At 37.1% G+C, this 20,203-nt stretch overlaps 3 protein-coding genes and 1 non-coding gene across 4 annotated transcripts in view; 3 read left to right on the forward strand and 1 right to left on the reverse strand.

The window, feature by feature from the left end:
* Positions 1 to 1,034: 1,034 nt before the first annotated feature.
* On the forward strand, positions 1,035 to 1,141 carry LOC141638103 (small nucleolar RNA R71). Its single transcript, XR_012542001.1, has one exon. It is a non-coding gene; the product is annotated as a small nucleolar RNA R71 (small nucleolar RNA).
* Positions 1,142 to 6,305: 5,164 nt separating this feature from the next.
* On the forward strand, positions 6,306 to 9,273 carry LOC141638087 (FLUCTUATING-LIGHT-ACCLIMATION protein 1, chloroplastic). Its single transcript, XM_074447521.1, has 6 exons — positions 6,306 to 6,998; positions 7,520 to 7,622; positions 7,941 to 7,996; positions 8,099 to 8,263; positions 8,707 to 8,820; positions 8,994 to 9,273. Exons 1-6 carry the CDS (start codon positions 6,312 to 6,314, stop codon positions 9,105 to 9,107), a joined length of 1,239 nt encoding a protein of 412 aa, XP_074303622.1. The 5' UTR covers positions 6,306 to 6,311; the 3' UTR covers positions 9,108 to 9,273.
* Positions 9,274 to 9,457: 184 nt separating this feature from the next.
* Positions 9,458 to 10,932, reverse strand: LOC141638088 (pre-rRNA-processing protein TSR2-like). The gene is made up of 4 exons (XM_074447522.1): positions 10,575 to 10,932; positions 10,298 to 10,383; positions 10,030 to 10,155; positions 9,458 to 9,761 (listed from the first exon to the last, which is right to left on the reverse strand). Exons 1-4 carry the CDS (start codon positions 10,750 to 10,752, stop codon positions 9,591 to 9,593), a joined length of 561 nt encoding a protein of 186 aa, XP_074303623.1. The 5' UTR covers positions 10,753 to 10,932; the 3' UTR covers positions 9,458 to 9,590.
* Positions 10,933 to 15,557: 4,625 nt separating this feature from the next.
* Positions 15,558 to 20,203, forward strand: part of LOC141638089 (zinc finger BED domain-containing protein RICESLEEPER 2-like) — a 41,297-nt gene continuing 36,651 nt past the window's right edge. The window contains exons 1-2 of the mRNA XM_074447523.1: positions 15,558 to 15,564; positions 15,666 to 15,898. Of these exons, the coding sequence (XP_074303624.1) occupies positions 15,558 to 15,564; positions 15,666 to 15,898 (240 nt within the window). The remainder of the gene's footprint in view (positions 15,565 to 15,665; positions 15,899 to 20,203) is intronic.

Raw genomic sequence — 20,203 nt, forward strand, 5'->3', positions numbered from 1 at the left:
TTTTTGTTGTATTTCCTTTATTTTGGTTAAACCCTAATTAGGGGATTTGGGGGTTTTATGTGTAGTATGTGATTTGGTAGCCCTTATGTGTTGTATGATAGGAGGAGGGTTCATAGAGGAAGCTTTTTGACTCAAAGTAGAGAGACCGTCGATTGTGTGCATACCGGGTAGGATTTCTACTCGGTATTAGTCCCATAATGGGATATTGGTTGATGTGTTGTGTTTGGTTGTTTGACATAGTAATTGTATTGTGATTGTGGTTGTGATCGTTGTCTATGGTTCGCGAGGCGTGGCCTCTACCGAGTGGGGTCACTTGCGGGAGTGGCTTCACGCCCTAGTTTCGCCTTCTGTGGAACCCGCCACAGAACGGATGTGCACAATAATGGACAGGGTTATCGCTCACTATGTGGAGCGGGGATTTGGTAGGTACGGCTGCGGTCCCCCACTGGCAGGGCTGGTCCAGTGGACAGTCAGTGATTGAGATGATTGGATTTGGGCGCGATTGTGTGTGTGTGACAGTTAAGCTGTCTATTTATCTTATCGTTAATATATGTTGAATTGTGTGATTAGTACTGACCCCGGTGTTGTTTTGTAAACCTGCGGTGATCCATTCGGGGATGGTGAGCAGATATTGAGCAGGTATTGAGATGAGTGCAGGATATTTGGGATGCCACGACATGATGATAGGAGTCTTCCGCTGTAGCTTATTAGTTATTTACATTTCAGTTAGAATAGTCAGTTTGAGAACATGTATCGTACTTTTGGTTTGGTTTTGAGAATTGTAACTCTTCGCTAAGTATTTATAATAAACGTTGTTTCTTCATTGTTATTTGATTATCATTGCCTCGGGTAACCGAGATGGTAATGTCTTCATACCTGAGTGGTCCTGGTAAGGCACTTGGAGTATGGGGGTGTTACAACTATATTGTGAGTTATTAACTTCGGTGAACATTCCATTTGATCCCATGTTGAGAATGTTCCTTGAATCTTCATATAGACCGTTCCAAAATTGTTGTACCAAGAACCACTCGCTAAGTCCATGGTGAGGACATGAGCGACAAATTCCTTTGAACCGCTCCCAAGCTTCATACAAAGATTCTTCATCTCTTTGCTTAAAACCCGTAATTTGAGCTCTTAGCATGTTAGTCTTTTCCGGTGGATAGAATTTTTTGTAGAAAGCTAGAGCCAACTTCTTCCAAGAATCAATTCCGAGAGTAGCCTTATCAAGGCCTTTCAACCATTGTTTCGCGGTGCCAATTAGAGAAAAAGGAAATAAGACCCATCGAATTTGGTCTTGAGTTACAGCGGTTTGAGAAATCGCATTCACAATAGTCACAAAAGGTTTCCATATGAGAATGAGGGTCTTCACTAGGCATCCCCCCAAATTGGCTCCTTTCGACTAATTGGATAAATGCGGATTTGGCAAAAAAACTTCCGGTTAGATGTTGTGGTGTGGGAGTACCATTGGATAGGTTCTCCTCGGTGGGTACGGAATGTGATGAAAACTTAGGCATTGTGGGTTGATTTTGTGTTGTATTTTGTGTTGGGTTCTCCTCACCTTCTCTTGCAAAAGGGTTGATGAACTCAATAGTTGGTTGAATATCTACAACCTCACCAATACCTCTCAAATTTCTCCTAGCAAGTCTTCTATTGGTTGTCAAAGTTCTTTCAATTTCACGATCAAAAGGTAACAAATCACCTTGTGACCTTCTAGACATGCAAAATGTCAAACAACTCGAAAACAATTAGAAGAAACCTTGAGGAGTTTTACTTCCTCAAGGCAAAGAAAGACACAACTAATAATAATATAAGAAAATCTAAATCAAGTTAACACCGTCCCCGGCAAGGGCGCCATTTTTGGTCGGACTAAATCTTTTCGGTAACTTGTCGTTAGGAGCACCTAGACCAAAACACAATTTATAGCTTCACAAACAACTCTACAATTAGTAAAGAGGCAAGTAAAGGTCGGATCCCAAGGGACGGGAATTGAGATGAGATTTCTATTGAAACTAGTGGTGTCTTAGGGGTGTCACAATTTGAGTTGATGTAGAAGGTCACTAACTAGAATAGCAATGGAAATAAACAAGCAAGATGAATTAAAAGATTTGTAAACAATTGATAAAAAGCACTAGGGTGTCATGGGGTCATAGGGGATTCATGGGAATTGATCATACAAACATGTTCTCAAATTATAAGCAAGCCATTATTGTTGTGATGGATTGAGTTGGGTTATATCTTACAATCCTAGGAGAGTTTGGGTCCCGGAGCCGAATCGATTAGATTGTACAACACCTACAAGTCGACTTAATCTTCCCTACTCAACAACATGCATGGTCTAATGAGACTCGAGTTGGTTTATGTCTTACAAGTCTCATTGAAAAGATAGGTGATGGGTAAAAAATGCAAGGATTCATAGGCTCGCATTTCATCAAACATAACATGTGCATGAGTTGAGATAAAAAAAAGCAAGCAAATAAACCATGAAAGCATATTAATTTAAGCATGAATCATTCCCCATGTTAGTTTCCCCTAATTTCCCATTAACCCTAGCTAGGTGACTACTCACTCATTATCATGTTGATCATGCTAGCAAGGTTGTCAATCATACCAACAAAGTGAAACATGATAAATAAATGAAAGTAATTAACAATAATTAAAAAGGGATTAAGAGAATTATACCTACTAATGATTCCAATAATAAAGCAAAGAATAAAAGAAGTACTTGATGCTTGATTGAGAGGTTGTCAATCTCCCAATAATAACCCAAATAATCTTCAATTACCCAAAATAAAGGATGAACAAAAGAGAGATTAAGGAAATAAAACTTGTATTAAAACTTGATTAATTGTTGATTATAAAATTAAAGAGAGATTTGATTGATATTAACTACACTAAAGATTGCTAAGAAGAACATGCTCTTCCAATTAGACTAATGGGATATTTATAGTGGGGATTAGGTGTAGGAATTAGGGTTAACTAAGGGCTTAAATGACGATTAAGTCCCTACTTAAGGAAACGCCGGTATTTTTAGAAGGATGGGCATCTTTCTTGAAGCTTGAAGAAACAAAGTTGTGCTGTCTTGGAATCCGTGCGTCTCAGGCACGGGACGGCCGGATTCTATTGTCTCTGCCCGGGCGTCTTTGGGAGAAGACGGGCGTCTTCTGGTTGCTGCTGCCCGGGCGTTTTGTAAGGAAGACGCACGGATTGTGGCTTGGTGGACGAGCGTCTTCTTGGGAAGACGCACGAGTTGTCATGCAGCGTGCTTTCTTCTTCTTTTCTTCCCTTTTCTTCATAAAATCCTTGGAGATTTCCTCGGGGATGCAAAGATCTTTTCTCATCATTGCCCATCTACTATAGTATGTACAAAGGCCTTCTAATCTTGTCTCTCCTTGATGCTTGGTCATTGAATTCAATCAATTTAGCCTCATTTTGCCATGAAAGTGCAAGGTTTGCACTCCTTTCCTACCAAGGACACAAAACCTCAAAGAATATGCAAAACAAAGAACTAAAGACAATAAATGACCCAAATATGCACTAAAAAGCATGGGAACAAGGCTAATTCGGGGACTAAATATGCTTTAATTATGGTCACATCAGGGGCTTAGGTGGGAACGGCTGCGGTCCTTCACTGGCGGCGAGGAGTAACCTGTTGCGATGGGTACTCTGGCAGGGCTACACACTTTAGTGTGTAGTCAGTTGTGTGGAGATTGAGATGGAGACTGGGGTTGTGTTGAGCTGTTTGAACTGTTTGTGTACTTGTTTCATTGTGGCTTTGTGTTTGTGTAATTAGTCTCGACCCGTTTAAATGTTTTAAAACGTGGTGATCCATTCGGGAGTGGTGAGCGATTATTGAGCAGGTATGAGCTGATGCGTATGGGATAACTGGGAGGAGTCACCACGATGCAGTTTAGAAGTCTTCCGCTGTGTTTGATAGTTTTATAGTCTTTTGATAGTAGACAGTTTTGGAGAACTTTATCAGTTTTTGTTTTTGGCATGTAATCACATTAAACGTTATTTACTATTTAAATATGTTTCTTTATTGTCTTATGATTATCATTGCCTCGGGTAACCGAGATGGTAGCACTTCCATGCCTTAAGTGGTCCTGGTAAAGCACTTGGAGTATGGGGGTGTTACAACCCAAACTATCACCATTATCTGAATGTCATATTTTAATTTCATAAGATAATTTCTAAACCACAATCAAATAAAGTGGATTTTTTTTTTTCAAAAAGAAAATAATAATAATAATAATAATAATAATAATAATAATAATAAAGCAAACCTTTTACATTCCATTTCTCCTTCATGCATATTTATGTCTAGATTAAACTTCATAATAATGAGAAAAATCTATAACTTTATAATCTAAATATAAAATCAATAAATCTAATGAAAAGGTAAGCCAAGCTATCTATCATCATCTACATGACATATTTTAATTACATAAGATAAAATCTTAAACCAAACTCGTGTAAAGTTGATTTTGTAAAAGAAAAATATATAATAATAATAATAATAATCAAGCAAACCTTAGATATTTCATTTCTCTTTATTCCTTATTTATGTTTATATTAAATTTCATAATAATGAACAAATGATGTTCAAAAGTCATGAACCTTATTCATTTTTATACCTATATTAAATTTGATAATAATGAGAAAAGGATACTCAAAAGTCATAAAATGCATCCTCAATTATTTATATATATTTGATGAAAGACAAAAATTGTAAGCCAAAATTTTCTTTATCCCTATCGTCGGTAGAACAAAATGTGTTACTAATTTTTCCTATCATTCTATTCACATAAAGCTACGTGTATTAAGGTTTTTAAATTATTAACTAATTTATTTATTTTTTATGTAAGTTCCATTGGGTTATGAAGTGTTCATCACATTTTTAACTTCAACGTTTGTGTTTGTTTTGTTCTCATTTAGGGGCTATTAAGATTTGTGGTGTTGGGCTATTCAAAGGTTAATATACTTACATCTCTACGACTTCATTCTCATTCCCTCTTTCTTTCACTGTTTAAGAGAAAATTTAAATTAATAACGATAATATTGCATAAAAAAATTTCGCTATTTTGTTGGTTAATTTAGACTAATTATTGAGTTACTTTTTTTTTATTATAGGGACGATTCATTGGAAAAAGAAAACTATATGGAAAAATAAAATACTAGGATTGCTTAAATAACTATATATTGAAGACAAACTACAAGATTAACGACATCAACATAAATGGCTAATGTTTTTCTTTTAAATGTATGTTTTGTTTTGTTTTACTATTTGTTGTTTTTTTTCATCATTTTACCTTCGAAAAAATAACAATCTTCACCTACTTGGCTTATTTAATTTATCGATTTGCTCTTTATGTTAACATGTAAATGCCTGTAATTTTAGTACGCAATCTATCATGAATTATTCATAAGGTTATTTTACTATATGTTTTGATATTTTATAAAATTTCAATTACTAAAAACACTAAAACTATCACACTCAAAACAGAACATCCCGTGAATTTCACGGGCCACAAAACTAGTTAAGAGATAAAAGAGAAAAAATGATGAGGGGCGATGTAAATGAGTGGAGATCCTCTGTCCCATTTGGTGTTCCAATTGGTGTGCCACTCCAATCACCTTCTAACAAATCAACAAATTAATATAATTAATATAATATTTTATTTTACAACAAGTGATGTGTCAAAAGGTGAGTGAGGTGACACACACAATGAGACACAAAAGTGAGACAGATGATCCTTACTGGATGTATATATGTTGCATTATGAAAAAGAGTTAAAGAAAAAAACCACATGTATAGTTTTTATTTTTTTCTTATAATGGTGGGATTTATTAAGAATGTGAGTATAAAATTAATTTTTTTGGGGGGAAAGTATCTAGAAATTTTATGCATCTTATTATACTATACACAGTTATTGACGTACCAATTTGAGTAGTAGGATAATAGTTATGGACTCTTATTGGACAATATACTCTGTAATTATAATGATTATCAGGATTAAGATACAAATAGATTCAATTTCGTACAAACGTGAATTTTAATGTGTATAGGTGTGCTGCACAAATGCCATGGAAAAAAAAAATTTGATGTATCCATATAAGGCATTACCCGGGCATGAAATCTAGTTTACTCTTATTTAGATACACCGTGTAACATTTATTTCACAACTTAGCAAATAGTTTTAATTTCTAAAAATAAAAAAACAACCCGTGAATTTTCACGGGTCTTACACTAGTTATATAAGAAAGAAATCCCAACTGCAAAAGAAAAAAACCCTTACAATTCTTGGAAAACGATGGCAAACATATTGATTCTTGAATCAAAGGCATTTTCATCATCATACCACCATAACCAATTTCACATTTTGAAATGCAAATCTCCTCACTCAATAACCATTTTACGCTCTCCATACAAAACTCAATCAACTTCTCTAACACTTCTCCTGAAAAAACCCTATCTCATAAACCCTACTACTACGTCCCCCAAACATGAAATTATTGGTCCAAAGTTTTCGATTTCAAAAACGAATGATAAAATCCTACAAGAAAAGGTTTCAAAAACTCTATTTGACTCAATTCTTGATGCTATTTCGAATTCTACGAAAGCCCTAAGAAAGCCCTTGATAGCGGCCGTCTTGGCGTGTGTACTAATAATAATGTACGACTACAAAAATCCTGCTTGGGGGGCTTCTGGCGGAAGGATGGGTGGCAGTTCATTCTCCTCCAGCGGCTCTTCCGGGGGTTCTAGTTCGAGTTCGAGTTCGAGTTCAAGTTCGAGTTCGAGTTCCGGTTCGAGTTATTGGTCGAGTTCGAGTTATGGGTCGAGTAGAGTGGAAAAGCCGTGGACAAAAAAAGATTGGAGGAACTTTTGGATCATCACGGGTTTTCTTGCAGCGATTATTTCATCCGTTGTGATTCATTGCTATTTGGAGGAGAATAAAAAATTAACGGCTGAAGAGAAAAACAGCATTGTTAAAATTCAGGTAATTACAAATTCTTGTATGAGACGGTTAGCTAATTAGCGTGGCAATTCAATTATAGAGGTATTGTTACATGTGATGCCTGCTTTTGCTTATTATTCTAATATAAGTCGTTGGCATATTAGGGGGAGCGACCTAGTAGCAAGGGGTAGCCATGCTTATTTTAAAAAGAAAAGAACTTTGGATACGAAATTGTACGTGGTGAAATAAAACCTTCTGTAATGTAATTGCAATTATTTTGCATATTTCCTGATTCTCAGCTAATTTTTTTCCTACTCCCTTGATATTCCTTTCTCATTCATGATTCATTACAATCTATCAAACTTTGAATTTTTCAAAACATATGCTCTAATGTAATTGCAATTATTTCCTTTCTTTATTCAAATAAAAAATTGGAATTTATGACTAATGTCGAGTTTTAAAATGACAGTCAATATGAAAACGCCATTCTCGATGTGATTGTAATAATCTATTTTGCTAGTACATTATTTGAAATTAGATGACGAATGTGTTGTGAAATTTAGGTTGGATTGTTAGGAACAGCAAGATCGCTTCAAAAAGAGCTTAATCAAATCGCTCTAACTGCTGATACTTCGACTTCAAAGGGCATTAACTACGTTTTGACAGGTACTAGAAACTTTAAACACGTTTTATGTTTGTTGCAAGTGAGCTTAAAGGGACTGAATTGTCGTTCCAATATCTTCTAATAAATTCTCGATACAACCTATGACAAGCTCGACTAAAAATTTGATATACGTTGAATGTTTAATTGCGCTTATGTACAAGGATACAAGTTGATATGAAAAATCCGAGAAACATTTACCCTGGCTACTCGTCCAGCAATATGTTTTGTATAATGGCTTATTGGCTTGTTATGATGCATAAACATAAGCTCAAAGTTTTCTTCATCTGTAACTAATGCCCTATTGAATTAATTTTTTCCAGAAACTACACGGGCCTTGCTTCGACACCCTGATTACTTCATCTCCGCTTATTCATCTGTAAGTTATAAACACTGTCTTAGAATTTCCCGTATAATTTCATTGATTATTTTCGACTGACTTAGCATGAACTTCTTTTATTTTTTTCTTGTCCTTCATTAGGTGAACACTAAAGGAAGGTTCGCACTTGGCGAAAAGTTATTCAATCAACTGTCTTTGGAGGAAAGAGGGAAGTTTGATGAAGAAACATTGGTTAATGTCAATAACAAAAAGAAGCAAGTCAAAAGAAGCCCGAAAGCCACAGGAACTAGCAGCGAGTTCATAGTGGTAAGAAACTTTCAATACATACAAATGTTTTCCTACTTTCTGTATTATATTATGATTATTATGATCGTAATATTTGATTGAATTTTGTATCGACTGTATCCTATCTCTATATAACTATTTGCGGGAGCACATGAGGCACTCTCTGTTCGGCCTTGAAACAGAGGGGTATAGATAAAATTTACTCACAAAACTATGTGGCAGATTAAATTGTTAAATCGATTTATCGCTCAATTTAAGTATTATGCAATTTTCATTGTGATCGCCAAGAAATAATATTTCAGTGTTTTTAACCAAAGGCCTTGAATTAATAATAATCGATGCAATTTCCATTATGAGAAATTTATAATTAATTTCTGTATGTTTTAACATGATTAAGCTAGCTTTCTATTGCAGTAGAATTATGTTGTTATTGTCGATATATCTGTGATCCATCTTTTGTGCAGATTACCATTTTGGCGGCGGTGAAAGGAGTACTTGAACTACCAACTATCCAAGGAAGTGTAGAGTTGAAAGAAGTTTTGCAGAAGCTTGGATCTATTCGTTATCAGGATACCATTGTAAGTGAAATTTCAATATTTCTGATCCATCGGATTTGATATAGTCATTGAGCGGCACTACACATAACTTGAATTCGCAGTTCCATACACATTATTATAGATTGAATTATTAAGACCCGGGTCTGTAATAAATTAATGTTGGATTGAATGTTATACTGGCCCATGCAATGCAGGCTGCTGAAGTGTTATGGACGCCGCAAGAGGAGAATGATAACTTGTCAGAAGAAGAGCTTCGTCAAGATTACCCACTTCTCAAGCTCCTTGGAGATTCAGAAATACACAAATAAGATGTTTGTTGTACTCCTGAGTACAATGACTACAGTTTATGCCATGAGCCTCATTTTCAAAAAACAACAATATAGTATAACTTTGTGGTATGAGATCGACTGTTGAGGATTATGGACAAAAAATGATCACCTTTTCTTATAATACTAGTAATAATTCCTTTGCTCCTTCGCTTGACCTTTACTGCTACGCCGCACCTCTTTTAAGTTCATAACTGTGGATAATTGCATACATTTGCGGTTTGAACGGAGTTTACACTGAAATACGCCAAAAAGAACCGATCTGATCTTTTTCCCTATCTCGACTGTGGAACGCAAGAGTGTTCAATGTAGTTAAAATATGACATGGAACATTGAGAAAAAAGATGATGTTAATCACATTAGAACAAATGGTATCTGGTACATTATTGATTGCGTAATTAAAATAAAAAAAAAAAGGTGTGCTCTTGCGGAATCATTAAACGATTACATGTCAAGTGCGGGAGCCTAGTTTTTCCTAGACTTGGGCTTTTTTGATGCAACTGTAATCCAAGGAGCTTCATCTAACTCCATTGCTTGGGAAGCACTCTCCTGATTGGGTAAAGACTCCGATGAATTAGCTATCATGCTTGAACCCTCATTATCCTCAGCAACACCATCACTACTAATGCTAGCAGCCTAAAACAGTTTTGTAAAAATTAATAGTACTGTTTATCAATCTAACAACTTATAAACCAGTCACTTAACACGTTAGATACTTGTAACTGAGTTGGAGACTCGAGCGTAATATAGCTTTTAAGCAAATTCTTCAAATCATAGATGACTGAAACATGCCAACTCCCAAAGTTTGAACTATATCTAGTTTGAATGCAATAGAAACTTCAAAGACAATGTCTTGGACATTCAACATTCAACAATAAAGTTCCCGCAGGAAAAGCATTATTACCTCTCTTGGAAAAGGATTGGGAGCTGTTTTGTTATCAAAGAATTGCGCCGTATCCCTAAGCTCTTGAATCCTTTGATAGTTATGGTCTAAGCATTCTTCATACATATTCATCAGTATATTTGCCACCTACAATCGCTCGACAAATCAGGAGAAATAAACAATGAAGGGTTCCTACAGAACTTTTTTTTTAAACCAAAATTAACAATGCCGAAATGGTATACCAAGTCGCAGACCATATATATTTAACGAGAAAAGAATGGAAAATGACCTCATTAACGCTCTCAACCTCCACCAAACCTAAGTCATCCATGCCATCATCAAGCAAATCTAACAACTCATCAATGGACGGTGATTCTGACAAAGAAGAGCCGCTTTGAGATAATCGATAGTATAAAAAATCAAGAACATTAAACTGAAATCTACAACAACATGAGATGAGGAGCATATCTTTAACTTAAACGGTCTTAACCAAGAATTTTTGATCATTAATAGGGGCATATAATTGAACAAGATTACTACGAATTTTTAAGCAAGAAATGATCAACCTCGTCCATTAGGTTTGGTGAAGAAATTGATAATATCATCGGCAAAGTGAGAAGCTTTCTGACCGGAATGGGGTCCTCCAAATGAACCATCAACCGCATCTCGGAGCTCCCGCCAACGTTTGAATACGAGTAGTATCCCTTGTTCCATTTGCTGAGCACTCGCTCCTGTAAGTTTCATTCTCTTGGACGTTGATATCAGGGTTTACCGGCCTGTAGAAGAAGAACAAGAGATGGAAAGGGAAGGAGTGATGGTATAAGGGTTTTGGAGAAGAGAATTCGACAATGGAAGTCGGTTTTGATACTTCTTCATGTTTTGATCTGAAAATTCTATTCATCTGCGGGCTACGGACCTACGGTACGGCTATACCCCTACAACCCCACCTAGTCGCACTTTAAGTCTTTAATCGTCCAAAATAGAAGCCGGTCAAAATATTTTCCTTCCTCGTGTGCCTCAATTATATAGGTTGTATACACTTTTCCCCTAAGGAAAATAATTATTTTTTTTGGTATTGAATTAATCAGTTTTAAAATAATACTCCCTCTATTGAACTCCAAATACATGTCCCTTTTACACGTTTATCGATGCACGATTTGTAACGTAAATATGTTTAATTTTACATTATGTAAATTATAAAAATTTCTTGTAATTATTAACTCTTAATGATGAATTAAATAAGATCTCACATGACCATATTTTTTCTTATAGATCGCAAGGAACTTTAAAGATTCTCTTCATATATGAATATTGTCAAAGAAAGCAATGTTGTATTTGGAGTTGAATGAGATGGAGTACTCGGTATGAAATTTCAAGTTTTGAAATAGAGTATGTTTATAGTATTTGTTTTAAAGCATAGTTTTAGTACATGGTTAATTTATCAATGATTTAACATATAAATATAGTCACTATTTGTCATGTACGTGTAACAACTGATCAATCCAATACTCCGTATAACGTTCCGATATAGAATATGTTAGACAAAAAAATTATTTGTACTTACTGATATCATATATCAAAATAAATATTTATGAAAATTACCAATTACTAAATTTTTATAATTAAAATTACAGAAAATAAACAACTGTAAAAAGGCATTAGTTTAACCCGTTTTTGAGCCTAACCCGATCTGAAATCCGTATAAACCCGACCCTTACAAACCCGAAATAAATCTGACCCGTATTTTTCCCGAACTCGAAATAATCGAATTCGTAACCGCTCGCCTGACCCGTTTGACAGGTAGTCGGGCTATAACTAAGAGTTGGACTACTCGAAACCTACAAGAACATTATGATGAAATTATTTTTAAGTGAACTGTTTAGAGATATTTATTTTCTTTAATTTTTTTTGGTACATAAGAGCAAAAATAGAAACACCAAGAGCATCTTCACGTAAGATAGGACGTAAGTCAGCCGGAGGGACGGTAAGAATAGTGGTAGAAGAAGACGAGGAGACCCCTTGATTGGCAAGCCAGTCAGCAGCTCGATTCGCTTCTCGGTAAGTATGATCTATCTTAACTGACCATCCATCAAGCCCTATCAAATCCTTGCAACGTTGTACAAGAGGACTTAATCCACTGCTTATGAGTTGCTGTTCTCGGAAGAAGCTTACACAAGGGCTATTGTCCATAAGGACCATCACATTAGATAAACGTAAAGCACGGGCGTGCTCAAGACCAGCCAGAAGAGCCCGCATCTCAGCTCTCATAGAGTTAGAGACGCCAAACGAGAAAAGAAACGCAGACACAAAATTACCCGAATCATCCCGTATAATTCCACCGCAACCCGCTTCACCCGGATTTCCTCTTGATGCGTCGTCTGTATTAAGTAAAAACCAACCAAAGGGAGGAGGGTGCCATCTCACGAAAACTTCTTCATACCTAGAGCCCGGTGAGGAGTGAAAATGGATCGAAGACATTTTTAGAGGAGATAAATTGTTGCTTGAAGAAACGTATAGGATAAGTTGGGTTTTCATTTCCTCTTCCAAAAACGGCATTATTCCTCCATTTCCATATCCACCAACAAGTTAAAGCGAACTCTATAGGTCAATCGACTGAAGCGAACTGGGAAGTATTACACATATTATTCGAGACCCACTGGTTGAAAGGAATGAAAAAAAATATGTCTTAGGCCTTGGGGCATAGGCAGCCCAATTTGGTGCCAAATTTCGGTAGAGAAAGGGCATGACCCGAGAACGTGATCAGTAGTCTCGTCGTCCATCAGGCATCTAGGGCACATAGGATCGTCTGATAAATTACGACGGACTCTATAATAATTGCACATAATACGACCATCAGAAGCTAACCACATAAATATACGGATTCTTTGTTGGCCAGGGACTTTCCATATAAGATGCCAATCCACTGTATCTGGTTCAATAGGAATCTCGGTTGGACGAATAAAAGCAAGAGCAGATTTTATCGAAAAGTTACCGTTGGAAGTGCCATTTCAGAAAAACACGTCCTCGATATATGGCTCCGGGCCGAGTGTATAAGCTTCAATTTTCAAAAGCTCCTCCCTTGGGAGGTAATTTGAGAACAAGTCCCACTTCCAACCTGATGTTTCGTCCCACATTTCACTGACTGTGGCACCTAATATTGATTCGGAATTAGTCAAAATATCTTTACGGGATAGGCATCCTCCATCAACCCAAGAATGATCCCAGAAAAGAGTGATTCTCCCATTGCCTAATGCGACTGAAGTTCCTGCCGAAACAATCTTAGCTTGTCACGTAATTCTTGTCCAAACGTTGGACATATTTGGCTTGGATTGAAACATATCGACATCACATCTACCATTGCAATATTTGGCCCATAGAACCCTTGCCCATATTCTTTGTGGTTCAGCAAGAACCCGCCAACCAAGCTTGGTAAGGAACGCGGCATTGGACTGTCTAGAAGATCGTATTCCAAGGCCACCCAAGCTCTTTGGTTTCTGTATCGTCTCCCATGATATTAAATGAATTTTTCTTGTATTCTCATCACCTCCCCATAAAAATCTGCGGGTCTTCCTATCTAGCGAGTCACAGACAGTCCGTGGTATCTTTGTGGTCTGCATATTGTAATTAGCCAAAGTAGAAAGCGTTGATTGTACCAAAGTTGATCTTCCGGCTAGTGAGAGGTGTTTGGTCTTCCATCCAGCTAGGCGCTTATTGAATTTATCTTCCAAATGGGCAAATTTAGCTCTTGTAACACGACCATTTGTGGTGCGAACCCCAAGATAAGTGCCCAGATCAGTAGTAGCTTCAAACCCCAAGTAATCTGTAATCACATCCTGTGTTGCAAGAGGCGTGTTAGCTGAAAAGAAAACCTGTGATTTTGCAATGCTTACTTTCTCCCCAGAGGCTTTACAAAAATTTCTAAGGACTTCATTAATAACATGGGCTTGTTCCAAGCTCGCTTTCGCAAAAAGAATCATATCATCGGCGAAAAATGAATTAGCAATAGAAGGGCCGTCCTTGCAAATACGCGTGGGTTTCCAACGTTTTGCTCTAACTTCTACATCGATTGCTTGTTGCAACTTCTCAAGGCACATGACGAAAAGATAAGATTAAAGAGAGTCACCTTAACGGACCCCTCTAGTTGGAGTAAATTTCTCTATCGATTCTCCATTCCACAAAATTTGCATATGGTGGTGGTGAGTGGTGACTAGGGGTGCTAATGAGCCGACACAGCTCGCGAGCTACTCAAGATCGGCTCGGTCAAAGCTCGGCTTGTTTGAGCTCGGCTCGAACTCGGGCTCGGCTCGGATTCTTTTCGAGTTAAGCCGAGCAAGGCCTGGCTCGGCTCGAAAATCTCGCGAACGGCTCGATTTTTTAAAATATAGTATAAATATATATATTCTAAAAAAAAAGTCATATAATTGATTAACCGGTTACCCACTACTCCACTTATCCACTACCCTAGTCCATTATCCAATTACCCAATAATCCACATAGCAGTAAAAAAAACCTAAACTACCGTCTTCTACTCTTCTGCTCACTGTCGTTCTAAATTCTAATTGTTTACAATTTTACCTCATCTTCTTCCTCGCCGTCGCTCACCGTCACGCACTCACGCCTGTACATTCAAGCCAAGCCAGGTACTCTATTTATGGCTAATGACTTCATTCTTTCATGTCTTTTGAGTAAATTCTGGAATTATGGGTCATGTCTTTTACCCAAATTGCGTCATATTCGTTGATCTCACTTCATCGCCCGATGTTTTTAATCATCGCCAACTCCATTAATTGATCATCCACCGTTGGCTTTTTGACTGAGTAGATGAGTTCTCAGACCGTCTAATGACAACTCAAATCATAAAACTATGAAAGGAGTTCATAAGCCCCTGTTTTTATTCATTTGTCATCGTCTTAATTTTCAATCCCTTGAACTTATCTTTGTTTGATTTATTCATAGTTATCCGAGATGAAATGAATTTTAATTTTTGGAGTCCATCTAGTAATTTAGCATGAATCTGATAATTGTTAATCTCGCAACAATCTCGGTTTACGGAATTGACTTGTTAATCGTCGTCTAATCAAAAACAACAAGAACAAGGACAATATTTAGATAATGCAGATTGCTTTAGCTCATAGTAAGTCATATCTGAGCTGCATTTTGTGATGGGTAGCTTCAATCAGCATCACTAAATATAAATAGTGTGATACTTTGGCCATTCTCGATTTCTTCTCTGGGTAGGTTTGTTAAGAATTAAGTAGTAGTGGTTTATTCTATACTCATATGATCATTTATCTGCGTAGCCTGCGTTTGATTTTTATATCAATGCTAGATCATGTGATCAGTAGGCCATTTAGCTCGTTGTAGGCTTGCAAGGACATAAGATCTGATGATTTAGTGTTCACATCTCTTGTAAAGCTTTACGTATCTAAATTGGGTGAATGGATTTCAGGGCTTTAGGTGGTCCCTTTTTATCAGTTTTCTGTGAACCGAGTTTGATACTTAAATTTCTTAATGTATAGGATAAGAGAGTCGGAGAAGCAGGGAAAACCATGAGTGGTAAATTCTCTATTTATTGTTTAATTGTCTTCCACTTGAATTTTCAATGTAAATTATTTAATCACATGGATCTATTTGTTGTCTACTTATATGTATTGCAGAACCATCAGAGCCTATCTCTCCACTCACTCGTCCTATAGTGGAAGAATATTTTGTGAATGTTGACGATGAGATGGAAATTGTAGAAGAAATTGACGCACAAGTAACAGAGAAGGATACTCACCCTCATCTTAATTCTACCGAAGATGTGCTTGCCGAGGAAAGCCCACCTCCCCATCCTTTCAAAAGAGAAAGGAAAGCCGAAGTGTGGAAGGATTTTTTAGACCCTACTTTGGTTAAGGGCATATGAAAATCTAAGTGTAAGTATTGTGACAAAGCTTTATCTCACTAAAAATCCGGGGCAACAACTCATTTTAATAGGCACTCAAATAAATGTGCGAAGAAAGCATTGTTTTCTAAGAGGCAAAAGCTTATTAATTTTTTACCATCTAATTCGAGTGCGAGTGCATCACAACCTGGTTTAGTTAGTGCTTTACATGATGGCCAACTTGACATGTCAGTGATGAGTGAGGGAATTGCACACTGGATACTTATGCATGAGCATCCTTTTAGAATTGTGGAGGAAGAGGGTTTTAATTTGATGATGAAACGGGGAATGCCGTAATATAAAAGTATGTCTCGCCATACCATAAGAAGTGATTCTTTTAAAGTGTATGAGAGTGAAAAAAAGAAGCTAAAATCATTGTTGAAAGGTGTTGAGAAAATTTCTGATCACGGATGTATGGAAATCAAAGCCTAAAAAGATTGAGTATATGGTCTTGACGAGTCATTTTGTTGATTCTGACGGGAAGCTCCAAAAGAAGGTCTTGAATTTTGTTTATTTACCTCCTCCCCGAGCAGGAAGAGACATAGCCAATTGGATATTCAAATGCCTAAAGGAGTGGAATATAGAGAATAAAGTAAGTATTTTTTCTCTTATAATTGATGGGGCATATTCTGCACCCACTGACCAAGTCAACATATTGACCAAGGTCAAAGCTAAAAGACAACAAGTCAAAAGAAAAACGGCCTAACCGACAAAACCTGTCGTCCTGTCACTTGGGTCTCGGCTCGGCAACTAGCCGGCCGAGAGGCATATCCGTATACTCACATCCAGTCCCCTCGGCATGGAGTCAACCTGTTGGGGTTGGTGTCCTTAACAGTTAGTGCAAGGACTTATAAACCTCTAAAAGGATCAAAGGGCATACTTTTGGTATTATTATCAGTTGATCCACGTTTATCAATAACGGTTGGCTTGCTAGATAAGTTTGACGTTATTGTCATACAGATGGCGGTGATCAACTGGTCCCTAAAAGTCACACCTATAGGATACGTTTGAGAGATGTGACGGTATGAAAATACAGTCATGTAGATGCCAAATTTGACTAACCAGTTAGTCTGAGTTATTTGACTAATATTTAGTCAAAATGTGATGTTGAGATATGTTATTTAATACGGATTAAATAATAATGGGCTAAGGCGAATTAATTGATTAATTCGTAAATTAAATATAAACGATTATATTTAATTAATGTATATTGAATAAATTATACAATATCGTCTTTGTCGGACATGTATTAATACTTCAACTAACCCATGTTATTAGTTGATGTTTTAATAGCCGATAACCGATGACGATTTATAACACAAACCGCGTCATATACATTTTAGCGAGTGGGGTCGGTTCAATCGGATCACGAGTTAAATGAGGAGAAAGTGGAAAGCCCACTCCCTCCTCTCATGACCCGCGGACCGAGGCAACAAAAGGAGAGGCTCCCTCTCCTTTTGACCTAGCGATTTTCATTTACAGAAAAACTAGGGTTTTGGAGATTAAGCTTTCTCTGAAACCGAGATCTCACATCTCGAGAAAAACTCACATCAAGTTCTCCCAATATTGCAAGGCAATCGGAGAACACGTTCTAGCACAAGGGCATTTCTCGGACGGTCTTGGGTGCAACAATTAGGAGGGAATCTCTGTTGATTTCTGTTCTTTACGCCGTGCATCAAAGGACCCGAGGTTGATTCTTTATCTTTATCGTTTCATTATTGTATTTTGTTTATGACCATATTTCACATGTTAAATTTACGTTATAGTCCTAAATTTAAAGGGTCTTATACGGATATTACCCCACAAGTGGTATCAGAGCGAGGCCACGTAAATTTTCATTGTGATTTTTCATAAATCGATTTGAAACGATTTTGTTTTTGTCATAAAAACCGTGCGGCAGCCTCTCGGCAGAATTTTTTCTTGTTTTGCACACGGCTGTTTTGAAATTTTGTGTCTTGGGAACCGTGTCCAGTTTACACGGTTGCACTTGTTGTTGTTTTGTCTCGAAAACCGTGCCGTTTCATGCTTTACACGGCTGTTTTTGTTTCAATTTTCATATTGTTCTATTGCATATTGTTATTTTATACGGAGATTATAAAAATATGTCGTGTTTTGTCAATTGTTAAATTGATTTGATGCGGTTTTGATCAAAATTGAGGATGTTTTTGTTTCGTCAAAACTGTTTTCACGAGGGTTTTGTTTTTCCAGAAATTTTTGCACTCGATCGAGTATGTTCTTACTCGATCGAGAGGTTTTCTGTCTTGTTTTTGCTCGATCGAGTCCCTGTTGTACTCGATCGACCCTTTTTCAAAACCCCTCTGCTCGATCGAGATATCCTCGTACTCGATCGAGCAGATTTGCTGATAAAAGCTCTCGATCGACCTCCAGTATTGTCGATCGAGTACTTTCTGATTGGCATACCCCTCGATCGACTCGCAGTTCAGTCGATCGAGCCCTGTAGTTCCTCGATCGAACACTTTTGTCCACTGGATCGAGGGATTTTGTTTTGGCAGCTTTGAAAATTTATTCTTTTGTTTTAAATTTTCTTTTGGCCTTAATTTGTACTTTATACGGATATTGTACACTCGCTATGATTGTGAAACGGTTCACACACGTACCATTAAGTTATTTTAAAGCGTATTTAAAGTAACGGACTGTAGTAGATTAAAATTGAATTGATAGAAGCGGTTTTATCACATGAATTTTAATCATTAAAAGGTGGTTTGGATAAGTTTAACATAATTACAGAATTATGTCACGAATGAATTTGTTTTAGTTGATGCATTTTTATTTATCGTTTTGTTGAATGCCTTGAATGCTTTTAATTACGTATTTATTTATTTTGCAACCAGTTGTAACTTAGTGTGGCCTTAGTAGAACGTGTTACCGTAATGATGGAACACGGTCTTGGTTGTATTTTGAGATCTCGTATCTCCGTTTTGGTTTTTTTTTTTCACTTGTAATTACAGTTTTAATTAGAATGTAAATAGGTTTATATTTGTAATTTTAAATTGTAATTTTTGAGAAGACCAAAGATGAAGATCGGATGCTCACTCCCGCTACATGGATCAAGATGGAACATCAAGACAAGCTTGTCGGGTCCAACGGTGGATTCCAAAGTTGTTTTATGTTTTACTTTACTAGGATAGGCCACACTAGGAATTTTTATTTACATATTGCATTCAATTTTTTATTTTATCGTAACGATAGTATGCATCATTTTCCGCCTAAAAACCAAACCACCTAATTATTGCATGAAAACTGACACATATAGAGGTCACGAGTTAGTTTTCATTGACATTCTCATGTCACACGATTTTTAAGCCATCACCCAAATTAATTCATTCACGCAGACGCTAGTTATTCGTTCACTTAATATGAATTATAATTTAGTTGATGGGATCTTCCTCGTATAAACAAAAATTGAGAACGGTCTTTATAGGTCAAACTCCAATGAGTCCCTTCTTCGTCGGTAGGCATAATATGACCCCTTCTACGTCGGGTAAGTTGGAACCGATTGACCTATTTTATCTCAACACTATGGTCACTCGTACGATCCTGTGACTATGGTGGACTATAGATAGGATTTACGGAAATCTATCGACCAAGAGTTCTTACGGAAGAATTAGCTAAACAGTTGGCTTATCAATTTACGTAAATTGAGTCTTGGGATCACTTGTATCATTCTTGAGGGAGATCAATTATGCAAGTGCGAGAGTCTACACGTTAAAACGAATTTTTAAATAGACTTAAATCACCTCGATGAGTTGCTTATTTCGTTTTTGTTTTTCTTTCTTTTTCGAGTGTAGATCACGAACTTTTAAACGCTAATATCAAATGGTGGTTCTACGATAACCCAATGCCAAGTGCCACATTGGACCGTGAGTCCTGGCTTCGGATCTTCATGAATCGGATGAATCGTCTACTCGGATCAAGAATGATGGATCAAACTTCGCGGACCGGGAGGCGGCATTACGGAATGCTTGCCGCCGCGACGGAAGCTCAAATATCTATTGGAGCCCAACCCGGCAAACCCAGGTCCCACGGCTAGAGCCTTGAAATCACCAAGTTTAATGATTTCGTATGGAAGCGGGTGCGATTAAAAACGTACTCATTTTTGCAATGGAACCCAATTTGCGGAAACGCTTCATAGCCCATGGTGCGAACAAGATTTTCACCACGCTCACCAAGGAATTCTCGAAAGCACCGAGAATCGTGACCTATGAGCATACCACTCGCTTCTTTGATGCGAGACTCCGAAAGGGCCAACTG

This window comes from Silene latifolia, unplaced genomic scaffold (assembly GCF_048544455.1).
Source record: "Silene latifolia isolate original U9 population unplaced genomic scaffold, ASM4854445v1 scaffold_177, whole genome shotgun sequence".
In the NCBI taxonomy this organism is placed as follows: domain Eukaryota; kingdom Viridiplantae; phylum Streptophyta; class Magnoliopsida; order Caryophyllales; family Caryophyllaceae; genus Silene; species Silene latifolia.